At 37.2% G+C, this 23,052-nt stretch overlaps 1 protein-coding gene across 1 annotated transcript in view; it reads right to left on the reverse strand.

The window, feature by feature from the left end:
* Positions 1 to 657: 657 nt before the first annotated feature.
* The window catches only part of AASDHPPT (aminoadipate-semialdehyde dehydrogenase-phosphopantetheinyl transferase), a 29,138-nt gene continuing 6,743 nt past the window's right edge, over positions 658 to 23,052 (reverse strand). Inside the window, exons 3-6 of the mRNA XM_069554785.1 lie at positions 13,969 to 14,090; positions 13,191 to 13,352; positions 6,512 to 6,583; positions 658 to 4,199 (exon numbers count right to left, since the gene is read on the reverse strand). Of these exons, the coding sequence (XP_069410886.1) occupies positions 4,035 to 4,199; positions 6,512 to 6,583; positions 13,191 to 13,352; positions 13,969 to 14,090 (521 nt within the window). The 3' untranslated portion in view covers positions 658 to 4,034. The remainder of the gene's footprint in view (positions 4,200 to 6,511; positions 6,584 to 13,190; positions 13,353 to 13,968; positions 14,091 to 23,052) is intronic.

Genomic DNA, 23,052 nt, shown 5'->3' on the forward strand with positions numbered 1-23,052 from the left:
AAATCAGCAAAAGCTACAAATTAAGGCTCCCAGGCTCTATCATCCTTGCCCCCAGGATCACTTTCATTCTTTACAGCATTATCACTGAATTTCAGTACAGTTCAATTCAGACCCTGGGACTAGGCTACCTGGTTCAAATGTGGAGTCCACTATATAATTCCATCTACTTTATTAGTAAACTGCTTAACATCTCAGTACCTTATTTTACCCATCAGTAAAAAGGGGATACTAGGACTTACCCTGCAGTTATGAGGATTGCTTGATACATGTGAAGCAAAATGGAAGATAGGTATTCTAACATAGATGCTCTCAGACAGACAAATGATATTATTTTATGTGCAAAGACTTTTGCCAACCTCAAACTCACAAACTCTGGTGGCATATTTTTCCTATAATTTGATCAAGAACTGCTGCTACTGCTAAGTTGCTTCAGTCATGTCCAACCCTTTGTGACCGAATGGACTGTAACCTGCCAGGCTCCACTGCCCATGGGATTCTCCAGGCAAAAGCAGTAGGTTGCCATGCCCCTCTCCAGGGGATCTTCCCAACTCAGGGATTGAACCTGCATCTCATGTCTCCCCCAATGGGCAGGCAGGTTCTTTACTGCTAGTGCTACCTGTGAAGTGCAAGTACTAGATGGAATTATCCTTAGGCATATTTTTGATCAAAGATGAATATATTTAGGTATACATATATTTATGTGTATACACACATAAAAACATATACAGAAACATACACACATATAAATCTCTTGAGCTGTAAGCTCAGATGGCAATACTTCAGTCAGCGAGGGGCTAGTTACCCAAATCTAGTTTCTGAGTTTCAGATACTTAGTAGTAACGATGACAAATATTTTAATTGAAAATATATCCAAATATATTCAATTCCTGAGTTTGAAGAGCACAGGATATGTGAATATGTTTATTTGCACACATACACACACAGATTCATTTTAAAAAGTCAATCCATCAGAGTTCCTAGGTAGGAAAATATTAACAGAAACCAATGAAGCTATAAATACTGGGCAGTATGGTACAATGCAAAGAATGCTTCTGGACTCAGCAAAATATGGATGTGAAACAGTGCTGTGGTCCAGCCCAGCTCCAGACTCAAAAACTGGTGACACCAAATACAGGGTGCTTTGGTGGGGGAACTGAATGGCATAATCTGTAAGAAGAAATTAGATCTCCTATACCACTCTGTGAAAAAATGTTATCTCTATACTTCCTTTGTTCTCAAGAAGTTACTTGGTAATGATCCACACAAATGAAGCAGTAAATCTTAGAACATGAGACACAGAAAATGGGCCATCAGGGAACCCAATATAGGGGTGTGTGCTAGTTTTGCCTGACTCTTGGACTATGGCCTCTATGCCCCTCTGTCCACAGGATTATCCTGGCAATAACACTACAGTGGGTTGCCATTTCCTCCTCCAGGGCACCTTCCTGACTCAGAGACTGAACTGCATCTCCTGCACCGGCAGGTGGATTCTCTACCACTGAGCCACCTGGTGAGCTGCCAACATAAGGGAGACAGAAGTAATTCCTAGGACGATGGTGAAGAGATCCCAGGATGACAGCTGTGCACTAGCCACAGAAGGCAAAAAGCTCGGAATGGACAACACAGATTATTGCTTCAGGAGCAACTTCTTCAAGATGGATGAAAGTGATAAACAACTGGTATGTCTGAAAGTAGAGTTTTGGGTTTAATTAGCAATAAGCACACAGAAACCTACACAAACAAAGTTAATTATTAAGTCAAGGAAATAAAAAGGCAGTACAGGGTAAGAGTAACATATCACTTAGCTGTACAGTGTTACATAATCTCAATCGTGCACACATTCTTAATCACAGTCAATAATGAAAGCACTGAAGTACACACACTGGGAAAAGGGGAGCAGGACGGGAAAGTGTAATGGCTGGGAAGCAGTAGAACAAAGTTTTATATTAGAAATTAAAGAAACGCCTCAAACTGGAAACAGGTAAAGCAAGATAAGCATGCTATTTAGAGATACGGTAATAAATAACAAAAACAAAATCAGTGAAACAGCTCACTCCGGGGACAGGAAATAGGAGGTGGTCAAGGAAATGGTAATTTTTATTAGAAAAAAAGATTTTTATAGACCTACCTGAATCTAAACTATATGTATTTATTTGATTCTGACTATGTGAAACCTTAAGACAACAGATCTCCACCCACTGACCCCCCGCCCCACCCCCGGAAACGCAGCATGGTGCCTGATACATAAAAGTTCAGAAATGTTATAATGACAAGACAGACGGCAGCGTTTTCATATCACCATTACACTCATGCTACGGATAACAATGCTTCCTCTGCTACAAATGCTACTTGATCCTTTTAAAACAAGTTATTTACTATGCTTGGAATATCTGTGCATGCTTAACGAGATAAAAAATAAAATGTTCAGAATTTTTGTTGTACTTAAGCAAAATACCTAATTTTATACAATTTAAACACAACTTTTCACTTTAGTAATAGAAACAATGAAACTATTTCACTTCTGACATTTAACAATTATTAATGTAGGACTTCAAACTCCCCAAGACATGCACTACAACCATAGAATAGATTCTGTCATCAATATGATGGTCTTGCATCTTGCATATTATGTTTGTACTTTAAGTCTTATTTACCAAAATAAAAACAGGTTAAGATAATGAACAGGCAGTTCATACAAAAAGAAAACAAACAGCCAATAATAACACTGCCATAGTAACCTTGTTTGTAATGAAAGAAACACAGTTTTAAAATATAAGGTACCATTTTTAACCTATATTGGCAAAGATTTTTTTTTTTTTTAAAGATCCTATCTATGATGACCTACAGATGGCCAAGTCTGTAGGCTGATGGAGGGTGGGGGTGGTGAGAGAATGGTCAAACATCTAACACTAACTGGAAATAATTATGCAGCCTTTTTGGAGAAAAATTTGGCAATACTTATTGAGGCTCTAAATATATTTAATTCTTTTGGACATAATTAAACCTGTACTTCAAAATGTGGCTACAAAGGATATTCAATAAACCACTGCTTACAGTAAAAACTGCAGACATTCAAAATGCCTAGCAGAGAGGACAGAATCAGTCAGCTGTGGCACACCTTCCTCACGGCAGGCAGTGGGCCTCCCCTAGGTATCACTCCCCCAGACTCTGCCTTAGGCTTCTTCCTTACTAAGAGTTTTCTTTCCACAGAAGCCAAGAGTGTCAAGTTCAGCTTTCTCAGTGACCTGATCAGGGTCATCAGAAACTTTGTGGAAATTTTCTGGGGGCTTTTAAGAGGGAAAAACCTTCCTCACTAACAAAACTGAGATGTGAGAGGCAAAACAGCCTTTTCTGCCTTTCAGATGCTTGAGGGAGACCAGGCTAAAGCAGAACAAATAAGCTAAGATGGAGGTAAAAGAAAAAAAGGCCCTAATGGGCAACTTTAAATTGTTTGTTCTGTGACACAATAAATGTCCTTGGTTACTAAGTCAATTACAGTTGAACTGTATTACCTCTGGTCAATTGCATCTTGATAGTAGCTGGAAAACAGAATACTTAAGCAGCACTAAAAGTTATGCTACACCAGTATATTTATGGACCTCAGATGTAGAGTCAAGACAAAAATTAAATACAGTATTTTCTATTAAAAAAAAAGAGTAAGTATATTAATAGGGTATCATTTGCCAAGAAAAAGATCTGGGAAGATACTCCATGTTTTAAGGATAGGTACCTCTAAAATAGTTCTCTCTGAAAAACATGAATTTGAACATTCTCTATTTTGTGTATTCCGTTTTATCACTTTAGGATTCTATTTTTTTTTAGCAAATCCAATGTAATTTTGGGGAGGAAGAAGAGGTAAACATGTATTCTAGTCGTCTATCTTGATCTGAGAGTCTGCCTTTTTAATAGGAAAAGTTGTTTCTTCTTTTTAAAAATGTTTTGTGAAATAAAATTTGATACTCTCAGGCATTTATTTTTTTAGTGAATACAGAAGACTACAGTTTTCACTTCCCTTTGTTACTCAGAAAATCGTATCATGACTTTGTACCATTTCTTATTGAAATCTCTTCTGTAAAGCAAAAACAGTCCCAAAATGAAGGATCTTCAGGGGTCATAGGAACTGCAGATGATATTAAATCATTAAAGGTGAGAATAGTAAACTGCCTCTGGGTTGCTTTAGAATCATCTTGAGATGTAACCTAAAAGGGGGGGAAAAAAACCCTTAGATTACCTCAAAATTATAATGTGTATTAATCTTATGGTCAATTTTATAATTAGGAAAATAAATCAGTAATCACAATTCAGTAATATTAAATTACACTTCAATAACATTAAATAACACAGTGGGATTTTAGATAATTGTTTCTATTTCTTGTATTAGTGCTGTCAACATAAATAATATGAAATAATCTGATTCTTAAATTTTTGTAGATAAAACTGCCTGTGGTATTTGTTTAAAATGTAGATTTATTGAGCCATACGTCCAACAATTCTGATTCAATAGAAGAGGATCCCCAGATAGATAACTTTAACAAACATGTGGGTTATTCTGACAGGGAGAGACCACCAGGTAAACTTCTGAGAAATACTCTAGAGGGTGCATCTAATAAAATTCCCGTAACTACTTAGAGATGCAGCACTTCATTAGTAAGTGATTCATTCAACACTAAATCGAAATTATATCTTCTACTTTGTGATATAGCCCTTGTTCAAAAACTTAGCCCAGTGTGGACTGTCTTTAACATTCTATACATTCTAGTAAAGACAGTACTTGGGTCTTCTGCAGTGCTTTTACAGGGTCAATGTGTTTCATATGATTTAATTTTCATTATTATGTTGATACGGTTCTGTTACCTCAATTCTATAGATGGGGAAACTGAGGCTCAGTAAGATCAGTCAATGTATACAAGCGTACAACACAGCTTAAATGGTAGATCTGGACCTGGAACCCTTGCCCTCTTCTCACTATGATACTGCTGCCCAAACAGACTCTCTTCAAGGAAATATGGTACTGCTATGTGCAAATGTTACAAAAAATATAAAGCTCTATGGAATCATAAGGTATCTGCAGAAAGGGCAATGCTGAGACTTCAGCATACAAGGACAGCTAACCTGTTTCAGAATATCTTCAGATAAAAGGAGTCAATTTTAACATGTTTTCCCTTTTAAAATAAAATAATTTATGAAGAATTTTACTTTTTTAATCTATCAAAGGCATGATCTGTATTGAGCTTTCATCCTAGAAGTAATGAAAATATACTGATCACACTACATTCCCTTATACAGATTCCCTAAAATAATCATATGCATTTAATTTCAATTATTGTAACATTATCAGTATTCCTTAAATAAATACTTCTACAGAATCACAACTGTACGTAGACTAGAGTCAAGGCCCTAAGGTTTCTCATAAAAAATTTCCCAACTTACCAATTAATAGGAAAAGAAAGTAAAAACAGATTTTAATTGCAAGAATTGATGTTATGCTAGAATATAACATAAGGTCTCTCACACGTTTGATATTTGGGGAATAATTTAGGAGAGAACTATAAAAAGAGGAAGGAGATCAATTTGACAGATAATCTCATTGTTCACTACCCCTCAACTTAGTACCATTATATTCATCAGTTCAGTTCAGTTGCTCAGTCGTGTCTGACTCTTTGCAACTCCATGGACTACAGTATACCATGCCTCCCTGTCCATCACCAACTCCCAGAGTTTACTCAAACTCATGTCCATTGAGTTGGTGATGCCATCCAACCATCTTATACTCTCTCGTCCCCTTCTCCTCCCGCCTTCAATCTCCTCCAGCATCAGGGTCTTTTCCAATGAATCAGTTCTTTGCATCAGATGGCCCAAGTATTGGAGTTTCAACTTCAGCCATCAGTCCTTCCAATGAATATTCAGGACCAATTTCCTTTAGGATGGACTGCTTGGATCTCCTTGCAGTCCAGGGGACTCTCCAAAGTCTTCTCCAACACCACAGTTCAAAAACATCAATTATTTGGCACTCAGCTTTCTTTATGGTCCAACTATCACATCTATACATGACTACTGGAAAAACCATAGCTTTGACAAGACAGACCTTTGTTGGCAAAGTAACGTCTCTGCTTTTTAATATGCTTTCTAGGTTGGTCATAGCTTTTCTTATATTCAAGACAGCCCCAGTTCACCAGGAAATAAACCATTGTTAAGATGACCAAGATAGTAATTACTTGAATTTCTACTGAAAATACGAATATTGGAACAATACTGAAAAATTTTTTTCTTTGTAATACTTAAGTGTATTTGAATGTGAAGTAGCTGGTAACATATTTTAAAAACATTTCTGTGAAATCCCAAATGATCTTAAGGATTAGATAATGAACACTTCTAAAGTCTATCATTAAAAAAAACAAAAAGCTAAAACCTCTACCTGATATAAAACAAACGATTATTTCCATCACTAACAAATTCAACTTTAACACGTGCTTTTTAGAAAAACAAAAAAAAGCAAACAGAGAAGTCTTACATTCTGATGTCTAGATCCATTGGGTTTCCTAAGAGCTACTGCAACAAAATGGTGCTCATCTATTTTGCTTTCCTGAAAAATAAAACATAAGTAAATAGAGAATCGGAGAAGGCAATGGCAACCAACTCTAGTACTCTTGCCGGGAAAATCCCATGGACGGAGGAGCCTGGTAGGCTGCAGTCCATGGGGTCGCTAAGAGTGGGACACGACTGAGAGACTCCACTTTCACTTTTCACTTTCATGCATTGGAGCAGGAAATGTCAACCCACTCCAGTGTTCTTGCCTGGAGAATCCCAGGGACAGGGGAGCCTGGTTGGCTTCCGTCTATGGGGTCGCACAGAGTCGGACATGACTGAAGCAACTTAGCGGCAGCAGCAAACAGAGAATACTAAATACAGAAACTTAGATACAGTTCTATTTTCATCTAAATCTCACAACCACCCACCATACACACACACACACACACACACACTCTCACTTCCCCTGAATAGTTTAAGGTAAAGTCACATACATTTTGGCCCTTTACACTGAAATATTGCAATGTATCTTCTAATAGGGACACTCTCACATACCCATGGTAGTTAATAACTTCAATAAATTTAACACTGAAATAATACTTAAATCTACTCTCTGTATTTCAGATTATGTGAATACAATAATGTCCTTTACACCATTTCCCCACCTTCAGTATAGGAACCAGTTTGTGGTCAAGTATTGCATTCAGTTGCCATGCCTTGCTAAATGTTTTGTCTTTTATGACACTAATATTTTAAGATGCAAGCTCCACCCCCCACTTTTTTATTAATAAACACTGCTTATTTTTTGTCTGATGGCTCTTAATGATTATTTAGATTATAGATTCTTAATAGGAATACGATATAGATAAAGCATCATACCTAGAGGCATGTCTAGAGAGTCATCTGCCCTCACTGGTGGTGTTAGTTTTGTACATGCTTAAAGTGATTAATATGCAGATGACACCACCCTTATGGCAGAAAGTGAAGAGAAGCTAAAAAGCCTCTTGATGAAAGTGAAAGAGGAGAGCGAAAAAGTTGGCTTAAAGCTCAACATTCAGAAAACGAAGATCATGGCATCTGGTCCCATCACTTCATGGGAAATAGATGAGGAAACAGTAGAAACAGTGTCAGACTTTATTTTTTTGGGCTCCAAAATCACTGCAGATGGTGACTGCAGCCATGAAATTAAAAGATGCTTACTCCTTGGAAGAAAAGTTATGACCAACCTAGATAGTATATTCAAAAGCAGACACATTGCTTTGCCGACTAAGGTCCGTCTAGTCAAGGCTATGGTTTTCCCTGTGGTCATGTATGGATGTGAGAGCTGGACTGTGAAGAAGGCTGAGCACTGAAGAATTGATGCTTTTGAACTGTGGTGTTGGAGAAGACTCTTGAGAGTCCCTTGGACTGCAAGGAGATCCAACCAGTCCATTCTGAAGGAGATCAGTCCTAGGTGTTCTTTGGAAGAAATGATGCTAAAGCTAAAACTCCAGTACTTTGGCCACCTCATGCGAAGAGTTGACTTATTGGAAAAGACTCTGATGCTGGGAGGGATTGGGGGCAGGAGGAGAAGGGGATGACTGAGGATGAGATGGCTGGATGGCATCACTGACTTGATGGACATGAGTCTGAGTGAACTCCAGGAGATGGTGATGGACAGGGAGGCCTGGTGTGCTGCGATTCATGGGGTCGCAAAGAGTCGGACACGACTGAGCGACTGAACTGAACTGAACTGAAAGTGATTAAAAAAAAAAAACAGTCTGCAACATTGGTTTATAAGCATTAAGTTAACTACATATTACAGCTTAAGGAAAATCATGTGGAAACTCTTAGGTACAACTTAAAATATGCGATTTCCTGTTTTCCCCTATGTGTGAGACAAATGGAGAGGGGGCTTTAAGATAGACACTGAGGCAGTTACCAGAGAATAGTATGAACTATTAAAAACTAAACAAAATTTCACTGAGAAGCCACTTTACTAAGGCAGCACTCCATAAGAAATCAGTTGAAATAGGAAACTACAATCAAAAATAATGTTAGAGACTTTTCATCCTTTATCCTCCTCTGTGTATCTTCGTACCTTAAGATATCCAAATTTGTAAAAAACAAATAAAAGAAATTCAAAAGAGATAAACTTAGGAAAATATTTCAAGAGAAAAAATAACTAAGTATGAGAAAGATTTAATAGGCTACAGTTTGTTATTAATATTATAAACAGAACTATTCTTTTTGAACATGGTCCTCCCATTCTTTACACTGAATATATTGATAATACAAACACTGTAACACAGAGGTGTTTTGGCTATAGTCACTTTTGGAAAACTACTTAGATCAGCAGTTTTGTATCTGTATCTAAGGTGGAATATCAGTGTTCACCATGGGCAGCAGACCATTTTCATTCAGTCTGTCCTCTAAAATTCCAAGGTACCCTACTCAATTTGTCTATTTACTTCATAATGAGCCAAAATTTAATGAGATTGACTTCAAAATAAAGATTCACTGTATCTACTCACCCTTCATCAACATCACATAAATATGAAATTTAACACCGCAAAACTAAAGAAGTTATTTGACAATGATTCGTTTATCAAACATTAATATTTGATGTCTTACCAGAATAAAAGTTCTATGCAATTAACTTTACCCTAAATCCCTTCTGCCTAGTATGTCTATAATATTAGTTGAAAAAGGAAATGAAACTAGCAAGGTAGCTAGCGAAAGTTAAGGCAATACATTCAACACTACTGAACTTCAGACTTAATTTTAAGACTTTCTAAATTTAAAATTTTTTTCTCAGCTTAGGTTTTTATCCATAGAATTATGAATAGCAAAAATTTCCTTAGAAACGCCAACAAACCCAAAGAAACAATATTCTGTTTATTCAAGAGGTAGTTTAGCATTAGACTACAAAGGTTAATCTGCTTCAGTTAAATTGTGTGTCAGTCATTTTCTTAGTATAATTTTAGTTTGTTTATAAGATAAAATACAAAGTTTAACTTAAAACATTCAAGTTTTATAATGCGTTCCCAATGGTAAAGTGCTGAACAAAATCTGTCATAAATATTCTTTCTACACTTAAAATGCCTCCTTTCAAAAGTAAAGCAAAGAATTAATCTAATCTCATCATTTTAAACTATGATGGTAAATTTAACTTTCCAAATAGAAACTGGTTATGAAAACTGAGAGCCTATGAAAACACAAGATTCCTCTTGGCATAAGAATTCATACTTCTGAGTATTATTTTTCTAGGTGTGAGATACACGTGTGCCTACTAAGTTGCCTGGGTCGTGTCTGACTCTGTGCTACCCTACGGACTGCAGCCTGCCAGGCTCCTGTGTCCATAGGGTTCTCCAGGAAAGAATACTGCAGTGGGTTGCCATGCGCTCCTCCAGGGGATCCTTCTGACAGAGGGATCAAATTCATGTCTCTTCAGTCTACCTGCATTGGCTGGCAGGTTCCTGACCACTAGCGCACCCTGGGAAACTCCATGAGATACATCTCTCTTCCCGACTCTGGGTGCTCACTCGTTCACTATGCCTCACCAGGCAAAGTAATGATAACACTTGTTGTAATGCAGCTTTTAGAACACTGGGTCATATCAAGTATCCAGTGTGGGTGAATTCAGTGGATGAAATGAGGGCAGATGGGGAGGAAAGGCCAGTGAAGACCACTTACACCGCAGGTGTCCACTGTGATCACAGCCATCCCTCCGCTGCACTCCTAAAGGCTGGCTCTTTATCTCGTGTGGGTACTCAGAGATGCCCCAACAGGAATTCCCATCTGTGTTCCTTGACTCTAGGCATGCCTCCCCTGACTCCAGGCTCATCATTCTCCCCTCAAACCCTGGCTTCTGGCTGTCCATACCACCAGACTCATTCTGTTAAGGTCACTCTCTCTTCCCAGGCCTGTTTACAGTATAATATAGTCCACACTTAAATATATGTATCTAACATATTATTTGTATATTTTCCTAACTGGTACACTGAACAGACAAAACGCTCAAGTACATTCAATTCAATAAAGAATTTTTCTTCCATAGATGTTTCCAAATGTGCCCTCCTAGATCTCCATTCCCAGTTCCTGGACAAGCTCTGAGGCAAACCTGATAGCTCCTCAGTCACTTTCAGCTTAAAAAAAAAAATTCTATTTCAATTCTTAAGATACTTTCTTCCTGGCCTCACCTTCCTCTTCCTCTGGTTTCCTTCAGGCAGGTGGCAGAGAGGAAAGCGATGGAGAACAGGCAAAGTAATGATCAACACTGTTGCAATCTACTTTTTAGAACCCTAGGTCACATCAAGTATCCAAAAGCTAGGTTAGTGGGCATATGAGGGATTTTCAGAGAAACACTATCTGTTCCTCTGCCCTATACCACTGCACGGGCCTAGCAGTGCATTTAAAAGCTGACTTCTTGTATTTCCTACCCTCAGCAATTAATACACAGTAGAATGCCCACTGCTTCTTTCTTTTGGAAATCCTCTTAGGTATCTTTTCAAGATACTTCAGGCCCTTTTTCTATAGCATTTCATAGGCCCACAGGAACTCAGACATCTTTGTCACCTAAAAAGTTGAAGCACAGCTGGCCCAATCACTGATTCTTTCCTCCTCACCCTGCTACTAGGTCTGTTCCATCTGGCACCATTAAGAATAAGGGAGTCTCCATGAATGAAATGGCTGACATCTGCCCCTTTCATAATGAGAAAAAAATTTTTAATTGTATTAAAAAATAGTATGCTAAATATAATTTACTCTTTAACTGATAGAATCCCTATCTTACTTGGTATGATAACAATTTTGCTAACTTTCTGCCTTTGGAATCACCTAAACCTACCTTCTGTCATTAAAAATATTTATATATATTTATTGGGCTGCACAGGATCTTCATTGCAGCATATGAGATCTTCCTTGTGTTGTGCGGGTTCTTCTGCTGAGGCGCCAACTCCAGAGCTCAAGCAGCACTCAGGCTTAGCTGTTCCACAGCTCGTGGGATCTTAGATCTCTGGCCAGAGATCGAACCTGTGTCGCCTGCACTGCAAGGTGAATTCTCAACCAGTGGACCACCAGGGAAACCTCTACTTTCTTTAATTTACATTTTGGTTATTCTTCCTCGGTCTCCTCTTCACCCCACCTTTAAGCAGCATTCTCAGGACTGGACTAGGTCTTTCTAAATTCTAATTTAGGTACTCTCACTGCTGCAACTGTAAATCCCATGGTTTCAGCTACCACTCACATGTTAATGATTACCTTTTTTCCTTTAGCCCAGTCTTTCTATTCGCCTGCTCAATGCCTTCACTTAGATGTTTCTATGGTATCTCACACTTAAATCCCACTTGTTTTCTAATATTCAGTATCTCAACAGACAGTCCTGTAAGTCACAGAATTGATAACTTCTTTGACACCTCACTTCCTTAACCTCCAGATACCATCATACAGAGAACATGGTCTTAAAATATGATTCTGATCTTACATCTATTTACAACTTATTAAAATTCCCTTGAGAAAATGAATGAACATCTCCTATTTTACCTACTCATCATGAATTCTTTATTTTTAATGCATTAATTATTTTATTTTTGGCTGTGTCAGGTCGCGGCACGTGGGACCTTGTGTTGTGGCAAGCAGGCTCTAGAGCGCATGGGTTCAGTAGCTGTGGCTCGAAGTCTCAGCTGTCCTGCAGTATGTGTGCTCTTAGTTCCCCGACCAGGGATTGAACGTGTATCCCCTGCATTGGAAAGCGGATTCTCAACCACTGGACCACCGGGGAAGTCCCTCATCATGAATTCTTTATTCTGGATACTGACGTTCTCGCACAATTCAGGTGATGACTGCAAGAACCACCACATTATAGTACAGACCATTTGGTTGGGCTATGGACACTTGATACCAGTTGTAACACACTTCCTTGGCTATGTCTGGTCAAGAGAAAGGCAACTAACATCCAACCTAAGCCATGGAATCTCTTTTCTGGAGCTTTTATGCATTGAACCAATGAGTTCACCAATCTCTGTGGGTTTTTAAACTGTAAATTGTTACACATAAGAGTGGTAAACAGTCATACTTCTTGCCACATAAGGATTCTTAACTAGATAAGGTTAAGAAAGCTGGTGTATAGAATGAGAAATGTGGGTGGGAGAAAACTGAAGCCAGGAAGGCAAAAGAGAAAAGATAAAGAGTTCTGAGTTTTCCAGTCTCTAATTCTAGCCAATTCTGCAATTTGGTTTTAGGAATCACTCTAATAACCTATCATAATGTCTTTTTGGCTAAAATGAGTTTAAGATTTCTCTCATTAGCAGCCAAGAACTGCTGGTGACAGAAACCAGGTAAGTAAGATGCCAAAATATTAACCGACTCATAATGCCCTACATGATCTTATCAGCCTGAATCAGCATCTCTCTCCAGCCCCCTCACCTCAGCACAGTGAAAGAATGGCAGCCTTTAGCGGTTCTATTACAGGGGCTCCTTGCCCCTTCTCTTTTACTTTATGTACTATGACTTATCTCTCATGCATCAGCTTAAACGTTACATGTGCTCCCGGTAAACGTTACATGTGCTCCCAGTATCTCTGACTTCACCTTCAGAGCACCCAGACTGGATTTCGAATGTGTCAAGTTTCAATGACTAGCCTCCCCAAGCTGAGCTTATAGCCATTCTGATAAATTTCTTACCTCAAATGCCCATTCTTTTTCTTCTTCTCCATCCAAAAATAAACGTGTTTCTTTATAAACTTGGCCTATATCCAGGTTTAATGGGGATATATCGAATTCAAGCCGCTGCAATTCAAATCCTAATCCAACACCTATTGCTTTTATGAAGCTTTCTTTCAGTGCCTAAGATACAGACAGACATTTTCTCTTAGAGCTTTAGTAGATAAAATTGTTCATAAAATCTTCAACCCTCAAAAAACATATGGATTTTTAATTCTCTACCACACTACAACTATAAGCTACTTATTTTCACCTTTATACTAGCACAGAAGCCAGCCAGCTGTGAAAGTTGAAGACAAACCATTGGGCTCCCAGTGCCTCCATTACCCCATGTGTAACATGCAATAATAATAGCACCTTCCTCATGGGGTTATGACAACTAACTTATGAAAGGCTTACAGTAATGTCTTTTGGTACATAATAAATATTATGTGTTTTTAAATTAAGTTCTATTATGTATGAGATTCTTTAAGACAGAAACCATTAAACTTTACTAATAATGATAAATAAAATGACTTATTTTAGTTTTAAGAGTAAGGATCTTCTAATTGAATATTAAACATGTTAAAATTTTCTTAAATGTCATTATAATATAATAACATATACAAAAAAATCATGAAGTTCCCAAGTAGTGACTTATGTACTTCAAACACTGTACAAAATATAGGGTTATCAATGGACTTTTGCTCCTGCTTTTAACAACACAGGGCTTACTCTCAAAACTAGAAAGAAATTATACCCAATTCCTATAAAACATATCCAGCTGAGTCCATTCATCCTTAAAGCTTCTGATTGTTTCCCATTCTTTGTTGGTGAACTTTCTTTTCATAATATGAAAAAATTCTGGAATTGAACCACGACCTGTCAATTGAGGAAATAGAGAATTACCAAACTGTTAAAGATAGCACACAAAAGGAAACAACAGTCCAATATTACTTTTGAATACAGTCACAATATTGCTAATCAAAGCAAGTTGAGAATTAAAAGGATAACATGCAAGACAAGCGTGGCTTAGTCCAGAAAGAAGGGTGACTTAAGAGAGTGGTGAGACTCTCTGAGCTACTAAATAGTTAAGGAGAAAAACACGGTTATATAAACAGATGCCCACCAAAAATCTGATAAATTTTTATAGATCTTAAAATAACTAGGGGAAGTTTCCTACATACGGTAGAATATCAGAAATCCAAAATAAGTACTCTTTAGAATTTTACTTTGCTATTTAACAGGAAAATCAGGAACAATTTCTTTACAATTTTGGGGGAATTGGTAGAAAGCTAAGAAAGTGTTCTTTTAAGTGAATAACATGACTGGAAAGTTAATATACACTTATTTCCTTCACAATAACTGTTTTTAAACATGTATTCTAATATGATTTTTCCAAATAAAAATAGATTTGACTTTTGTTCTATTGGCTCATTTAAAAAAAAATACTGTTCCACATAAAATATTACACAGCATCCAAAACATCAACAGAACTCCAAGAATCTGATTCCCACAATTAAGAGCTAAATTTATAATTTATATATTACAAATTATAATATATAGTATGCTTTTCATATTACACTTTTCAAAATATTATGTGTTCATCGTTACTACTAAACAGGAACCTTCTATCATCATCGATTTACTTACTCTACAATTATGCAGAATGTGTACTAGTATTATACCGTTATGAACTGAACTAATGGTTAAAAACACATCGGTCATGATTCTTACTCTCACACAATTACAGCCTAAGTGGTCTATCAGAAAAATCTGGCCACAAGGTGCATGCGTGCTAAGTCATTTTAGTCGTGTCCGACTCTTTGCGATACCGTGGACTGTAGCTCTCCAGGCTCTTCTGTCCATGGGATTCTCCAGGCAAGAATACTGCCCTCCTCTAGGGCATTTTCCCACTCCAGGGATCAAAACCCAGGTCTCCTGCATTGCAGGCAGATTTGTTACCCTCTGAGCCACCAGGGAAACCCAGCAACGAGGTAGGTAAATCATAAATGTTTACTATATGAATAAATGTATGTAAACTATTACCTGCTAAATTAAATGCTCTATTGTCCTACATCTTTATTTCATGATTACATTACTTCCAGCAAGCATCTTGAAACAGTCCTTCTGCAGCTTCTGTTAACACAGTTTGTCTACTCCTGAACTTCCATTTCTAAAATACTTAACTTCAAAATCTGACATTCCCAACTGGCTGGAACTATAGCACGTCTGGAAAGAAAAAAGATGTCAAATCCCCCTACTTCATGCTTTCCTGGCATTTAATCACTAACTAACCCCATGAGAATTCAACAATTAGAATGCACACTATATTATCCACTCTAAAAGTACCTTTTCCATGGTTATTTCAAGGGCAGAAAATATTAAAAACCAGCTCTTCCACAGAATTGCCCATAATTCCCCCACCATCCCGACTTCGAAATAATAAAAATAGCCTCCTCTCGTTTACATAGGTAATATTCCTAACGACCCTCCGATGATATGTGATCTTTTAGTTCAAAGCAAAGATCCTCCATTATTTTCAAGTTCATCACACTCATTTGATTTATCTATCTACTCAGTCCTCTACTGTTCTCAAGAATGAAAACTTTACAATCCATTTTTATGAATCAATTAATGTTTATTGTTTGTATTCATATTAATGTTATAAGGCTATCATTTCTGGGACTTTCCTGGTGGTCCACTGGTCCAGTGGTTAGGACTTCACCTTCCAATGCAAGGGGTGCAGGTTCCATTCCTGGTCAGGGAGCTAAGATTCCACATGCCTCGCGGCCAGAAAGTCAAAACAGAAGCAGTATTGTAACAAATTCCATAAAGACCATAAAATTTTTAAAAAGGTAGATTACACACACACACACACACAGAGAGCTATTACTTCCTAAAATAGCTCTGCAAAGCTGTAAAGTCATTTCATGCAAAAGCACTGAAATATTAAACTGGGATCTTAGGAGTCCTGGGGGGATTCTAAGCCTTTTGGGGCTATGAACACTCTTTGATAGGCTGGTGTTTATTCCTTAAGCCTCTTAATAAGACTGTCTTGTTAAAATGCAAGCATCACTAGTATATCCTGGCTTGACAGGTAAATCACTAAAGAAAGTATGGTAAGCTAAGCTTGCTTTTTCAAAAGTGACAGAAGAAAATCTGGAGATTTTAAACACTAGGAGCACTAAACACATACAAATCATAAACTGTTTTCTTTTGAATAGATTCTGTTATAAATAGGATAAATAATAACGGAATGAACAGCTACCTTGAATTTGGAAGACACCATTTTACATTTTGAGTGGAAGGGAAAGTCATTCAGTGGTGTCAGACTCCTTGCGACCCCATGGACTATACAGTTCATGAAATTCTCTAGGCAATAATACTGGAGTGGGTAGCTATTCCCTTCTCCAGGGGATCTTCCCAACCCAGGGATTGAACCCATGTCTCCTGCACTGCAGGCGGATTCTTTACCAGCTGAGCCACAAGGGAAGCCCGTTTTGAATGGAACTGCAGCTTTAACAGAATACTATCCAAAAAAACCTAAAATTTTAACAGATATGCCTGTTCTCATCTATAGTGTCATTATGTTCATTGGTTTCCTTAAGCTATAATTTCATAACCTTCAAGAAGTTCTCTGATTTTTACCTAAATATGATGGGGTAATCAAGGAAATAAATTTAGTCATGCTAGTAAAAACACTCATTTAACATAAAAAAGCAATCTAGCACAATCACTGAAAAAAGTAATAACTGATCATGCACACTAAAAAAAAAAATCTATGACTATTTTCATATACTTTTGAGAGCATCATATGCCACAAAAAAAGAGACTGACAGCAACAGAAAACAGCTTTGCAAATATTCAGCCAAAGACCCACAGTGCCACACCGTGACTTCAGGTGAAAATACACATGCACTGGATGAGTACTCTGTTAAGGACTCAGTTTATCTTCAATATTGGAATTTAAAATACCAGTAAGAAATTTCAGAATAGAACACCCTCAAACTAGCTGAAAATGACACAATCATTAGTTACATAAATTGGCAAAGCTTCTAAGTAATACCAACACAATTCATGTCTATTACAACCTTCAATTTAATAGACAGGTGAGAACTTAAGTACATAAAAGTACATACATAAAGATAAAATAACTGAAAAACTTCTATAGAATGAATCACTAACCAGGTTGAGAAAAACAGGATTCCCCCACCTTACAGCTTAATCTTTCGGGAAAGCAGCACTAGATATTAACTAAGTGTTCTGCAATGATCAATTAATCAAGGTCACAACTAAAAAAATAATTTATATAGTTGAGCCTTGAAAAAGGCGGGTTTGAACTGTGAGGGTCTAGTTGTCCTAAAACTCACGCCCACACAGAAACTAAAAATGTGACCTTATTGGAAACATAGTCTTTACAGACGTAATCAAGTTAAGATGATGTCATCTTGGATTAGATAGGTCCTATATCCAATGACTGATGTCCTTTAAGGAGAAACATTTAGACACACAAGAGAGAATACAGGGGAAAAGGAGCCCTAGGAAACTAATACATAAATGCAAACAATTTAATCTAAATATACAGACACATTCATATACTCAGCTTTAGTGTTACGCCACTGGAGTCAAATGTTCAAATCTTGGCTCTATCACTTCTTTTAACTGTTTATTTTATATTGGGGTATAGGTAATTAACAATGTTGTGATAGTTTCAGGTAAAGAGCGAAGGGACTCAGCCATACACATACACATATCCACTCTCCTCTAAACTCCTCCCATCAGTCTACCACATATTGAGCAACGTTTCATGTGCTATACAGTAGGTCCTTGCTAGTTATCAATTTTAAATACAGCAGTGTACATGTCCATTCTAAACTTCCTAACTACCCCTTCCCCTCTTCCCTCTGGCAGCCATGAATTATTCTCTAAGTCTATGAGTCTCTTTCTATTTTCTAAGTTAAGTTCCATTGTATCATTTCTTTTTAGATTCCACATATGAGGGATGTCATACAATATTTCTCCTTCTTTACCTGACTGAATTCTCTCAGTATGACACTCTCTAAGTCCCACCAACAGTGTAGGAGGGTTCCCTTCCCCAGTATTTATTTATTATATTTCTACTTATTTATTTGGCCATGTCACACAGCATGCGGGCTCTTAGTTCTTCAACTAGGGTTGGAACCCATGCTCCCTGCTGTGGAAGCCCAGAGTCTTAACCTCTGTGCCACCAGGGAAGTCCTCAGCATTTATTTTTGATGATAGCCATTCTGCTTGGTATCACTTCTTTACTATTATTTAACTTCTCTATGGCTGTTTCTTAAGCTGTAAGATAGGGAAAAGAGTTGGGTAGTTCAAGAAAGAAACATATAAATGACCTGGGCCTGGAGCTAATAAGTACTTAATAAATATTAGCTTTAAGTCTGCTGCAGTAATTGTTATATATATATATCACTTCTCTTTTGTGAAATGTTTTATCAAGCCCTTCATCCATTTGTTAGGTAAGTTTTAAGGGGCTTTTCTAGCAATACTTACAAAGTACTTTTATTAACCATATTAACCTCTGTGTATCTTCTTTGCCCCTGTTTGTGTGAGAGAAGAGACTTAACATGAAATCAATGACATCTGCTAACTTTGTGGGTTCTTCTTACCTAAGTTTAAAAGGTATCTTTCTTTCAGAAGTCTGGCCAAATATACAATTCTATTGTGTTCTAGTAACCTTTGTTAAAACCCAATTCTAATTAACTTTGTTGTACATCGTGAAACAAGATCTAATGGCTTTCAGATAATCTTACTCATTAAAAAATGCTGACAGGTTACCATCTTCTTGTTGCTTCCATAAATTTACATCTAATACAGTGTTTCCTGAACACTAGTATGTCTAATAATCACCTGAGAAACTGTTTTAAGTATAGGATCACTCACTGGCTGCATCTAAGAAATTCTAGTCTGAGAGGTCTGAGATGGTTTCAAGGAACCTGCACAGGCATCCTGGCTGATTGTTAACATCCCGATCACTATTTTAGAAACACCATTCTATACATGTAACAACTATCACAACCACCTTAGACTAACATTTACTTATAAAGTACTTAATAATTCCAGGAACTTTATATGCTTATTCCTAATCTAGCCCATGCTGATGGTGCTAAAACTTTTGTGCCGTATGATATAAAATATATACACAAAAATTCTAGGGGAATTAAAGATTTAAAGGTAAAAGAGAAGGTACAATTTTGAAACAAAAACTAAGAGACTCTATAACTTATTGTTGGAGTAAATCTTTTACCAATTTATTTATTTTTTTCAAATGAGAGTTCAGTATTTATCAAGGAAATGTTAGATATATTAATTTAAAAAAGATAAATAAAATTCAGACATTAAAAAAAAAACAAATTCAAGATAAATAGTATAGTGGGAAAAATATTTGTAGGGGCTTCACTGGTGACTCAGTGGTAAAGAATCTGTTTGCCAATGCAGGAGACACAGGTTCAATCCCTGATCTAGAAAGATCCCACGTGCCAAGGAGCAACTAAGTCCATGCACCACAACTACTGAGCCCATGTGATGCAATTACTGAAGCCTGCGCTCTGTAACAAGAGAAGCCACTGCAATGAGAAGCATGCATATCACGGCTAGAGTAGCCTCTGCTCTCTGCAACTAGAGAAAAGTCTGCACAGGAACAAACACCCAGCACAGCTGAAAATAAATATATAAATAAATACAATTAAAAAAAAATAAAGAAAATAATTGTAACAGATATTAAAGAAGAGTCACTATCCAAAGTACATAAAGAGCTTTTATATATGGGTTAGAAAATATTAACAAGCAGTTTACGGAAGAGCAAATTCAAGTAGCCAACAAGCTAGTGATTAATGTACCACTTAATAAAAATCTTTAACTACTGAATTGAAATATTACATATAAGAACTAATCAGTACTAGTTGTCTTTTCTTTCACTAACATCACGCTGTTTTGTTCAGGATGACTCAGTTTAGCTCAGTTCAGTCACTCAGTCGTGTCCGACTCTTTGCGACCCCATGGACTACAGCATGCTAGGCCTCCCTGTCCATCACCAACTCCCGGAGTTTACTCAAACTCACGTCCATTAAGTAGGTGATGCCATCCAACCACCTCATCCTGTCGTCCCCTTCTCCTCCCATCTTCAATCTTTCCCAGCATCAGGGTCTTTTCCAATCAGTCAGTTCTTTGCCTCAGGTAGCCAAAGCATTGGAGTTTCAGCTTCAATGAGATCAGTCCTTCCAATGAACCCTGAGGACTGATCTCCTTTAGGATGGTCTGGCTGGATCTCCTTGCAGTCCAAGGGACTCTCAAAAGTCTTCTTCAACACCACAGTTCAAAAACATTAATTCTTCGGCGCTCAGCTTTCTTTATAGTCCAACTCTCACATCCATACATGACTACTGGAAAAACCATAGCCTTGACTAGACGGACCTTTGTTGACAAAGTAATGTCTCTGCTTTTTAATGTGCTGTCTAGGTTGGTCATAGCTTTTCTTCCAAGCAGCAAGCCTAGTATAAGTTTAAACAATAGTAAGGCCAGTTCAGCTCACTTTTGTATACTCTTCTGAGACATCAGTTCCTTCCTCAAAACTTTAAATTCATTTAACCCAGTTCCATAGAATTTGTAAGTATTTTGTACCTGCAAATTCTTAGCATTTAACACACAGAAGTTGCTCAATAAATACTAGTTCTATGTTGTGATCCCACTGAATTCCTCTGCACAATGGGAAAGACCTATTCTGTAACCTGGGAAAAGGGAAAAATTACCTGCCAGTAAACACCTGCTTTTCCAGTAGCAATTCAAAGCACACAAAAAAGTGTGACTTATTTAAGCTGCTTGACAGCTGTAAACTCCCAGTTTAAAAAAACCCCCAAAATCCAAAACAATGCTTTAACTAAGCATATCTTTCAAAATGCAGATCCAGAAGAATGTAGATCAGCTTAAAAATGTAGATCAGAAATGACAGTGGAATGCAGTTCTTTGATTTATGATGTAGTTATGTCCTGATAAACCCACTGTTAAGCTGAAAATATTTTAGGATTGAAAACACATTTAATATCCCTAAGCTATGACACGTCACAGCTTAGCTTTGCCTACTTTAAACGTGTTCAGAACACTTACATTAGCCTACAAAAAGCCTATAACAGAGCGTAGAATACTTCATAAAATGCACTGAATACCTCACTGAAAGTGAAAAAACACAATGGTTGTACTGGGTGTTTACCCTTGTAACTGTGTAGCTGACTGGGACCTACGGCTCACTGCTGCTGCCTAGAATTAAGACATATGGCTAGCCTGAGAAAAGGTCAAAATTAAAAGTATGGCTTCTACTAAATTGCTTTTAAACCATCATAAAGTTAAAAAATTTTAAGTCAGAGACTGTAGATTGCAACAGTAACAAAGTTGGAAACTGAATCTGATGGGGATGCAAATACAGGAGAGAAGCAGCTAGGGAGATTATGGAGGGTGAGGAAGAAGACGTGAAGGAAGAACTGTTTGTAACCACAACTCACTAATGAGAGCAGTTTATACTCCAACTACAATCTGATATGAACATCACTGTTTACTGTAGCTGCAAACCAACTTTTCAACAAATTTAAGGAATATTTTAAGTGAAATTGAGAATTTCTATTATTTGTTCATTCAATGAATATTTACTAAGCACCTTCAATGTGCTATACATACTAAGTACCAGGTCTGCATGGCTCCTGAACTTATTTAATGAAGGGGGACAGAAATGAAGGATAATAATCAAATAACTAAGTTATAATTAGAAATGAGAAAGGCCGTGAGAGAAAACAAGAGCCGGTGGTTGTCAGGAAAGCCCTTTCTGAGGAGGTACTAGAACTGGTTGCTTCCCAGCCTTCAGATCTCCGGTACTCAAGAAGAGTGAGAAGAAGAACAGGCAGAGGGATCAGCATTTTTTAAATGACCCTGAACTGGAAAAAAATTTGCTACATTCAAGGTAATAAAAGATGAGTGTGGAGAACAGTGAGCAGAGAACAGATAAAAATACAAAAGGAGAGATTAAGGAGAAGCGACAACAAGACGACACAGTCATGTTAGAAGGAATGAATTTAAGTTTTAAGACAATTGCTTTAAAAAAATTTTTAAAGACCACTAACTCTGTACAGACAATGTACTAAGTGAGAACAGAAGTAAAGAGGGAGAACCAATTAAGAAGCTACTAAAATAGTGCTACCAATTAGTATGGTGGAAGGAGACAACAAATAAACTCTACCAAAGCTATCATATAATACCATCACTTACTTTATACTTACTGTTCTTAATTTAGGTAGCAACTGTTCAAGAGAAACAGTTCTATGATGCACTCATTTCAAAGCTAATAAATTAGCATTAAATCTCATAATACTGAGTCATTTTTGTCCTGCCAATTAATATCCAGAAAAGTTTATAACAAAAACATGAACTACAAGTATAAACTCGTGGGGAAAAGTATATTGGGTCTTTCTCCAAATTCTAATAATTTTTACACTGTATCTATCTTATCTTGGCCTTCTCTCATAGTTCAGTTGGTAAAGAATCTACCTGCAATGCAGGAGACCCCAGTTTGATTCCCAGGTTGGGATGATCCACTGGAGAAGGGAAAGGCTACCCACTCCAGTATTCTGGCCTGAGAATTCCATGGACTACAGTCCATCGGGCTGCAAAGAGTTGGACACAACTGAGCAACTTTCATCTTTTTAAAAAGTTAATTAATTTAACTGGAAGCTAATTACTTTACAATATTGTGGTGGTTTTTCACTTCCATCTTAACTTGGCATATCTTCTAAGTATGGGTACAAAACTGAACAATTTA

Source organism: Ovis canadensis, chromosome 15, assembly GCF_042477335.2.
Source record: "Ovis canadensis isolate MfBH-ARS-UI-01 breed Bighorn chromosome 15, ARS-UI_OviCan_v2, whole genome shotgun sequence".
NCBI classification, from domain to species: Eukaryota; Metazoa; Chordata; class Mammalia; order Artiodactyla; family Bovidae; genus Ovis; species Ovis canadensis.